The sequence below is a fragment of the Populus alba genome, chromosome 3 (genome assembly GCF_005239225.2).
Source record: "Populus alba chromosome 3, ASM523922v2, whole genome shotgun sequence".
NCBI classification, from domain to species: Eukaryota; Viridiplantae; Streptophyta; class Magnoliopsida; order Malpighiales; family Salicaceae; genus Populus; species Populus alba.
This window is the reverse complement of record NC_133286.1, coordinates 1,909,693-1,919,400: the sequence shown is the minus strand read 5'-3', so window position 1 is coordinate 1,919,400 and position 9,708 is coordinate 1,909,693. Positions and strand designations below refer to the sequence as shown.

The 9,708-nt window shown below is 38.6% G+C and overlaps 1 protein-coding gene across 1 annotated transcript; it reads left to right on the top strand.

The window, feature by feature from the left end:
* The first annotated feature begins 593 nt into the window (after positions 1 to 593).
* LOC118027981 (disease resistance-like protein DSC1) lies at positions 594 to 3,648 on the top strand. Its single transcript, XM_073408134.1, is given in 6 exon segments — positions 594 to 930; positions 974 to 1,035; positions 1,073 to 1,738; positions 1,740 to 2,036; positions 2,122 to 3,021; positions 3,106 to 3,648. Coding segments are annotated over 6 exon segments (2,715 nt in total). The 5' UTR covers positions 594 to 683.
* Positions 3,649 to 9,708: the final 6,060 nt, after the last annotated feature.

Genomic DNA, 9,708 nt, shown 5'->3' with positions numbered 1-9,708 from the left:
TGACTGAACTAAACACGTGGATGTAGATAGACATTTCATTAAGCATAAACTTGATGAGAAGATCGGGATTTTTTATTTTACCAAATCTGAGGATCATTCAGCAAATATCCTTACTAAAGCAATATCGAGTAAAGTGTTTCATTGCTATCTCAATAAGTTTGGCATACGAAATATCTTTGCACTACCTGGAGGGGCAGTGTTGACATGAACTAATTTAGCAATCAAATATTACAAATCAGGAAAACTATAAATCAAGAATAAGTTTAGGAAAGACTTTTGTGTATTTCTATTCTTAGCTTTCCATCCTTAAATAGAACTACTATTGTAAAGACACAATCATTTCTAAGCTATCCGGACACTGTTGAAAATGTCGTCATTGATTCATGTGTTACATTAGCACTATCCACTGCCAATAATGATGCTCAATTACTCATACCAGCCTACTATGTATAGATATAGCTACTAAGGAGTGAGTATGTTTATATGTTTGTTGTTTCTTCTTGTTCGGTCCATTTTGACAAACAAATATATGTGTGTTCTTCTTGTTTGTCAGGATGGAGTCTGAATTTATTGAGAAAATCGTTGGAGATGTTTTGAAAAAATTTCATTCCATGTCTTCAAGTCACACTACGGGTCTATTTGGAATTGATGTTCGTGTTAACAAAGTTGAGTGCTTGTTAAATATGGAATCTCCAGATGTTCTCATTGTAGGGATATGGGGAATGGGTGGTATCGGTAAGACAACGATTGCTCAAGTTGTGTGCAACAAGGTTCGTTCTCGATTTGAAGGAATCTTTGTTGAAAACTTTAGGCAACAATCTGATTTGCAAAGAAGATTTCTTTCACAGCTGCTTGGCCAAGAAATTCTGAACATGGGCTCCTTGAGTTTTCAAGATTCTTTTGTGAGGGATAGACTTCGTCGCAAAAAAGGTTTTTATTGTTCTGGATGATGTGGATAATTTAATACGTTTAGAAGAATGGAAAGATTTGCTTGATGGACGAAACAGTTCATTTGGTCCGGGCAGTAAAGTTCTCGTAACAAGTAGGGACAAGCAAGTGCTTAATAATGTAGTTGATGAGAACATACGAGGTTGAGAGGTTGAACCATGAAGAAGCTCTTCGACTCTTTAGCTCAAAAGCCTTGAAGAATTGCATCCCCACAATTGATCATAGAGACTTGATAGAACACATTACAAGTCATGTACAAGGCAATCCGTTGGCTCTTATAGTTTTGGGTTCCTCTCTCTATGGTAAAAGCATCGAAGAATGGCGCAGTGCATTGAATAAACTAGCTCAGAACCCTCAAATAAAAAATGCGTTGATAATTAGTTATGAAGGGTTGGATTCAGAACAAAAATCCATATTTCTTGACATAGCACATTTCTTGAGAAGATGGGAGAAAAACCGAGCAACAAGAATATTAGATGGCTTTGATGATCGGCCTGTGATTTTTGATATAAGCACGCTCATTGATAAGTGTCTCATAACTACAACTGAAAACTTGCTAGAAATGCATGATTTACTACAAGAAATGGCATTTAACATTGTTCGTGCAGAATCTAATTTTCCTGGCGAACGTAGCAGGTTATGTCACCTACCTGATGTCGTTCATGTATTGGAGGAAAATAAGGTTAAAGTTACAGCCATTAACTGTCGTTCATTTATTTGTTCAAAAGTTGATGTGTTTGAGTCGATTGTATTGTTTTTTGTTTATTCTTTATTCTTGTTTATAGGGAACTCAAAAAGTTAAAGGCATATCTTTGGACATGTCCATGTTATCGAGACAGATACACTTGAAATCTGATGCCTTCACAATAATGGATCGTCTTAGATTTCTCAATCTCTATCTCAGTCATTCCTCCGAAGATAAAATGCACCTTCCTCCTACTGGCCTCGAATATCTTTCTAATAAGCTGGTATATTTACACTGGTATGGATTCCCTTCAAAATCCTTGCCGCCATTTTTTTGTGCTGAACACCTTGTCGAGCTTGACCTATGCGGAAGCAAGCTTGTAAAACTTTGGACTGGAGTACAGGTATGATTTAATTGCTGCAGATTTATGATCAGAAATATGTAGTTGGAGGTGCTAACTTTCTAATTATGCCTTTTTCTGTTGACAGGATGTTGGAAATTTAAGAAAAATTAAACTATCTTACTCTCCATATTTAACGGAATTACCAGATCTATCAAAGGCTAAAAATTTAGAAGGCTTATACCTTGTGGCTTGTTCGAGTTTAACCGAGGTTCCGTCATCGCTTCAATATCTTGACAAGCTGGAAGAACTTGATCTCGATTTTTGCTATAATCTCAGAAGTTTTCCAATGCTTGATTCAAAGGTTCTCAAAGTACTTCTTATAAGTCGGTGCCTAGATGTGACCATGTGTCCAACGATTTCACAAAATATGAAATGGTTACAGTTGGAGGAAACTTCAATCAAAGAAGTTCCACAATCAGTTACTGGCACATTGGAACTTCTTTTTCTAGATGGTTGCTCAGAGATGACCAAGTTTCCAGAGATTTCAGAGGATATAAGAACGTTATATGTAAGTGGAACTGCTATTAAAGAGGTGCCCTCATCAATCCAGTTTCTCACAAGACTCTACGTGCTGGATATGAGTGGTTGCTCAAAACTTGAGACCCTCCCAGAAATCACAATGCCTATGAAATCTTTGCAGCATCTTTACTTGAGTAAAACAGGCATTAAAGAGGTACCCTCATCATTAATTAAGCATATGATATCTTTGATAACTCTAAATTTAGATGGAACGCCTATTAAAGAGCTACCCTTATCTATCAAAGATATGGTATGTTTGGAAGATCTGAATTTGCATGGAACGCCTATTAAAGCGTTACCTGAGCTCCCCCCTTCGCTCAAGAATCTATCAACACATGACTGTGCATCACTAGAAACCGTGATATCAATCATCAATATCGGCAGATTATGGTTTAGATTGGATTTTTCAAATTGCTTCAAATTGGATCAGAAACCACTGATAGCAGTAATGCTTTTGAAAATTCAGGTATCTCTCCTAACCTCGTCTATCTTTCTTCTCTCTCTCTTGCTTGCTTCATCACATTTTCGGAATGTGACTTCTGTGTTACAGTCCGGAGAGGAGATCCCACTTGGCAAAATTCTATTGGTTCTACCGGGGAGTGAAATTCCAGAATGGTTTGGTGACAAAGGAATTGGATCTTCACTCACCATACAGTTGCCCTCAAATTGTCATCAGCTCAAGGGAATTGCTTTCTGCCTTATCTTTCTACTCCCTCTTCCCTCCCATGACATGCTTTATGAATTCGTTGATCGTTCTTATGTTCATGTATATTTTGATTACCATGTTAAGAGTAAAAACGGTGAGCATGATGGTGATGATGAAGGCGTCTTCGCTTTCCAGGGAAGCCGTGCTCTATCACTTAACTTGGAGACATGTGACTCAGATCACATGATTCTACGCTACGAGCTCGAATTGGTAAATCATTTACGTCAATATTCTGGCAATGAAGTTACATTTAAATTCCACCACCATGAAGTGGACAACAGGGGGAGGAAGGTAGGTCATGAGATCCAAAAGCCTTTCAAGTTGAAAAATTGTGGGGTGTATCTGCACTTTGATGAAAATCTACTGGCGGACACGGATCTTCCTTAAGAAACAAAAGTTCAGGGAGAAATAGAAGACATTGAAAGGGAGAGAGTTTTGTAATTACTGCAAATTGTTCTTCAATTATTAATTGGTTTTCAAGATAGTTGTAAATATTATTCTTCTCCACCTTAATTCACTTGTAAGTTTGGCTTTCTATATACTAACCAAATTATATAAACTTACGTAAACGAAAACAACATAAGAAAAACACATAAACAAACAGTAAATACAAGAATCAAAATTCTATCAAAAAATTTTATTATTGTATATTTTATAACTTTATATTCAACAGAATTTTATTATTGTATATTTTGTAACTCTTTAAATAAACTCAAAACTAGCCTATTAAAAACCAAGAAATATAAAACGAAAATGAAAAATAATAAAAATTGGCTCAAACAATGTCTTATTGAATCTAATTTAAAAGAATTCTGAAACTCAACTGATTACTGTTGAAAGCTAAGCTGATTAGTTTGTGATTGAAAATCACCGTCTTTGAAGAAGACTACGTGAACTGTATTCAAAGAAGATGAAGAAGTTGAAAGAAATTATGGTTAAAAATACAGTTAAGAAGGCAGTTAAAAACCGTGTATTTTCAGTTATATCAATTTTTACTGTTACAATCATTCCTACACGTGTAAGAATCATGACCCTCCATTAGTGGATGGATGAGATGATCTTGATTCCTAAAATAACGGAATCAGTTACATAAATTGTGTATAAAGGCAGAGTTTGCTGTAATGATGAAATATAGAAAAATATACAAGAATTTCTTCACAATCTTCTCTGCACGTTTAAAAGCTTATTCTTTCTTCATAAAAAACCTTAAGAAAATGAACATGGTATCAGAAGCTCACAAACCTGATTCCTAAGAGGGGCGTAAACTGTGAAAAACAGATTGACTAAACTGTTAATTACTTCAATGAAATGGTAAGATCAAGCTCAGCTGGAGGAGATTTAAGAACTCCACAGACAGTTTAATGGCACAAAATTATGATTTATGGGACTGTAAAAAATGGAGACTATTCTCATAGCATTCAATCTATGGGAAGTAATAGAAGTTTGGAATCAACTCTCTATCATCAATTAATCCTCTGAAGTTGCAACTGGATCAGGCGATATGAAAAGAGTGAAGCTGAGTAAACTACATTACAAACATCCACATACATCTATAGAGAAGGAATCAAAATCAAGAATGCACAAGCGCATTAGTATACTATAGGAGCATAAACACGATCGACTCTCTCCCACAATATAGAAATGAAAAGACTGCAAAAGAGGGAGCTTGGAGACATTTATTTGAGCAGAGAATTTAGAGGTAGATAAACAAGTTCGCAGAAAGCTGTAAAAATTCAAGCAGTGAGAGAAGATGACTTTGAAATACTTGAGAATGGTAGAAAATGAAAGCTTAGATGGATATCTAGCTAAATTCTTTGCAACTGTGAATAACCTGAAAATCATTAGGAGAAGATGTATCAGAAAACAAAATTATTATGCAGAAATTGCTAATCCGGAGTCTAAGCAGAAGGTATACTAAGTCCATTGTGTCAATGCATTGAGGAGACACGACGATCTTGATGTACTGAGAGCAGAAGAGTCATTGCTTCTGTGAAAGTTTATGACAGAGGTCAGGATCTACATGATGAAAGGATAAGCTAAACAGGAACGAGAAAGCCTTTAGCAGTTTAAGCAATTAGGAAACAATTAAGCCTACAACTCACACAAGGGTTTCCAAGGCAGACCCCTGCCTCAAAGATGCAATCACAAGACAGGAGAGGACCAAATTCATTTCCAAAAAATTGGACACCAACTACAATAATTCAAGTTGAACAACACCTGGTTTGGGGAAATGGTCAAGAGCGAGTACAAAGCCACTAATGCCAAGTTCTACCAGAAGCAACACTTTAGATGTGGAAGATGCAATCAGATTTAGTTCATATTGGCAAAAGATTGTGAAAGTCAAAGTCACAAACAATTAGCAAATTATGCCAAAGAAGAAAGAGTCACCACTGGAACTCATGTTCTATGCTTCGCCATTCTGCAAGTTGCAAGACAAGAAGATATGGTTTGTGGATAGTGCCTACAACAACCACATGACTTCTCAAGAAACTAAATTAATCAACATTGATAGAACAGTAACCTGCAAAGTAAAGATGGCGCTCGTGGAGACCTTGTGCAAGCAATTGGAAAAGGTACATTGTTGTGGAAACTCAGCATAGGGAAAAGATACATAAACCCAGAAGTATTGCTTGTTCCTGATTGGATTGAAATCTACTAAGAAGTTAGGACAGAAAATGATGGAGCATGGTTATTACATTCTGTTTGGAGGCAACCAAGCAGTAATTATTTTGATGATGAAAGCCTCAACATTATGTTATTACAAATAGTAACCATGGGAGGAAATCGATGCTTTCCACTCTCACTTGAGTCTATCACACCCGCAGCAAGGAAAGCTTCAGTCGCACTGAGGATTCCTGGATATGGCATAGGAGAACTAGGACACTTGAACTTTGCCAGCATGAAGAAGATGCAGCAAAAAGAGATGGTATGTGGACTTCCTTTTTGACTGAAGTAGAAATGTTTGTGCAGGTTGTGCATCAGGCAAACCATCACCCAGGGAGACAATTCGACAAAGAGCAACCGTGGAGAGCAAGCTATCCACTGGCAATTAATCGCCACACTGACTCTGTGGTGGACCAATGCAGAATGAATTCTGTGGGAGGAAACAGATTCTTCCATCACATTCATTGATGATTACTCAAGAATGTGCTGGGTATACTTTCTCGGGAAACAAATCTGATGCCCACTAATTGTGTTCAAAGAAATTTTAGGCATTTGTTTAAGCTGCAGAGTGATCAATAAATTGAAGAAGATGAGAAGTGACAGAGGTGGAGAAATATAACGAAAAGAAGTTTGAAAGAATTATGTGAGAAACAAGGAATGGAGAGGCAACTGACAAATTGCATACTCTCCTCAACAGAATGGAGTTGCAGAGAGGAGAAAACAGAACAATTGTGTGAAATGGGGAGATCCATGTTTGATAGGCAAAAGGAATGCTAGTAATCTTCTGGGCAGGAGAGAGCTTGTGAAATATTTACAGCTGTGTTATTCAAACAGATGTATACAACATCTGGATTGCTGAAAAGACTCCTTTTGAAGCCTTCACCGGAAGGAAGCCAGGTGAGTCAAGCATTTAAAGGTGTTCGGTTGCTTTGTGTTACAATCACATATCCCATCATCACTAAGCAGAAATGGGAATATGCAAAACTGGAAAGGGAGTGTTTGTTGGATATGACAGCTGTGAGAAAGGGTATAGAATAATATGATCTAGTAAACCTGAGATAGATTGTCATCTCATTAAGAAGTGTGATTTTTCAGTGAAGATAGAGCATGGAATTGGAAAGAAAATCTGATGAAAATGCCCGAAATCTACTTGGTTCAATCATGAAGGAGCGTGAGTAGGCGCTTAATGGTGAAAACAGTATCTGGAGGAATACTGCGCTGCAGTCCAACCCGATAATGTTGAACATTGCAATCAAAATCCTACAGTTGGAGGGTCAGCTGAGAAGATTGACAGTGTTAACAGTCAACCATCTTCACCTAGCTCTACTCCAGTAAAATTGAAAACCTTGGAAGACATATATGCAAGGTGTCACATGTGCATCATAGAACCTGAGAAATATCAAGAAGCTTTTGGAGATAAAGCCTGGCAGGAGGCTATGAAGGAAGAATTGGAAGTGATAGAAAAGAACAATACATGGGAATTGGTGGAGAGACCAAGTGATAAACCTGTGATAGGAGTGAAACTGGGTGTTACAAAACCAAGCTACATCTTTGGATGGAACAGTTCAAAAAACACAAGGCTCGCCTTGTAGCAAAAGGATATGCACAGAAATCCAGAATTGACTACAATGAAACATTTGCACCAGTAGCAAGGCTAGATACAATCCGGACTCTCATTGCACTTGCAACATATAAGGGGTGGAAATTGTTTCAATTAGATGTTAAATCAACATTCTTAAATGGTGTTCTTAAAGAAGAAGTATATGTTGAGCAACCTGAAGGGTTTGAAGTAAAGAATGCAGGACACAAAGTTTACAAACTAAAAAAGGCCTTGTATGGATTAAAGCAGGCACCGAGAGCCTGGTGTCGCACGTCAAAAAATCCCCGCGCGCGGGATCGGCTGGCAATTTATGTCTCGTTGTTGTATTGCTTGAATTGGTTCGCTAGGAGTCGCCACCTAGTATTTAATTGAGGTTACTAGGAAACCCTGGTGGACTGGTCATGGTCAGAGATTCGCGGGTAAGGGACTGATTGTGGTTAGGAAAGGTGTTAGCACCCCTAACACACCCTACCTGAGATAAGCTGCTCCGTGGACTTGATGTGTTAAAGAAGTTTTAAAAATTTTGTCTTTTCATCGGAATTTAGAAATACAACTTTCGTACAAGTTTGTACTTCTACACCTTTGATCCGATCAAAATATTAAATCCTTCTTTGTTCTTTGCTGTCTCATCATAAAAAATTCATAAACAAAATACACGCACCGCATTCAAGCTTCGTGAGCTTGATGTAATTTTTAAAATAGAATTTTAGCCCACTTCTAAGGCTACGATACATCAGTTATTAATTCCCAGAATATATGTAGAAACATGTTCTTACATTTTCATGAAAAATACAACATGATTTTATCCATCCTTAGAATTTGTGCATGTAAAATTGTGCATGCAAAATTAAACACTTGCTTCTTTTTGTCCTTTTTTATTTTTAAAATTCATTAACATAAAATAAAATAAAAAAGAACACCAGCACACACACGCACTCTGTTTTATTTATTATTTTCTTTTCTTTCTTTTTTTCTTTTTACATTCTCATTTACACAAAGTACAAATTTAAAACAAATAAACAAAAATTACAATAAAATTTACAAAATAGTCCTTAAGACTCCAAAAATTGCAGGGAAGCTCTTCTGGGGGCTGCATGAACAGTGCCGGCGCGTGGGTTCACGCGCCGCTGCTGGAAACCAAAAAAAAAAAACAGAGGCGCCTGGAGCGGCTTCTTCTCCTCTTCAATTTTCAGCCGACGATGAGGGTCCGGTCACCTGCAAACACACAAAAAAACGCAAACAAAGCAGTTGATTTTAGTTTTTTTTTGTTTCAGATCTGTTTTTAAATTTTTTCTTCTGCCCGTTTCGGATCTGCTAATTACAGATCTGTTCTTTTCGTTTCCCCAGGCGGCGGTCGGCTCTGTGGGGAGAAGAAGACGGCGGGGCCGCCGCTGCGTTTGGTGGAGGAGTTGGAGACGGCGCCGAAGGAGATGACGAAGATTGCTGGAGGCAGTGAGCTGGGTGTGGCTGGAAATGGCTAGGACTATGGAGGAAAAACCTGCTGTCCGAAGAGACGTGGGTCTGCAGAATGGAGAACGGCTCTGCCCGTTCTCTGATCGGTGGAGATGGGGCTGTTCAGTGATGCTGGCCTACCCGCTGGTCTGTGGGCTGAAGATGAAGAAATTCCAGCTGGGAGCGGAGAGGCAGAGGAACGGCGTTGATGTTGAGGTGGCCACGGCTGTTGAGCAAAGAGGCAGAGGCGATGGGGTATGGTCCGGTTCTCTTTTGCAGAGGGAATACTTGGTCGACTAAGGGTTGGTCGGCTGCTGGGGCTGGAGCAGCAGGTGTCGCCGCTGGTTTCGGTCAAAAGAAGAGGAAGACTTGACTGGTTACTGGACCAAGAATAAAAAGAAGTGAGGGGAAAGCGGCGGCTGCCAGGAAGACGAAAAATCAAAAGGAAAGAGCCGGCTGTCTGTGGAAATGGGGAAAACCGGGGGGAACTTGAGCCTCTGTTTTTTTGGTTGAGAAGGTCATTGTGGGGCTTTGTTTCTGTGGTTTCTGCTTCTGGCCAAGGAAATGGGGGAATCGTGGAAGAGCAGGGAAATAGACGATGGAAACGGCTATGGGTTTCTTTTTTTTTTAAGGCTCAGGACCAGCGGTTCAAGAGAAGAAAAAATAAATCAAAAGGGGGCTTCAAGGGAGCTGCCGGCTGTAGTTGGAGAAAAACCAAAAACCCATGGGGG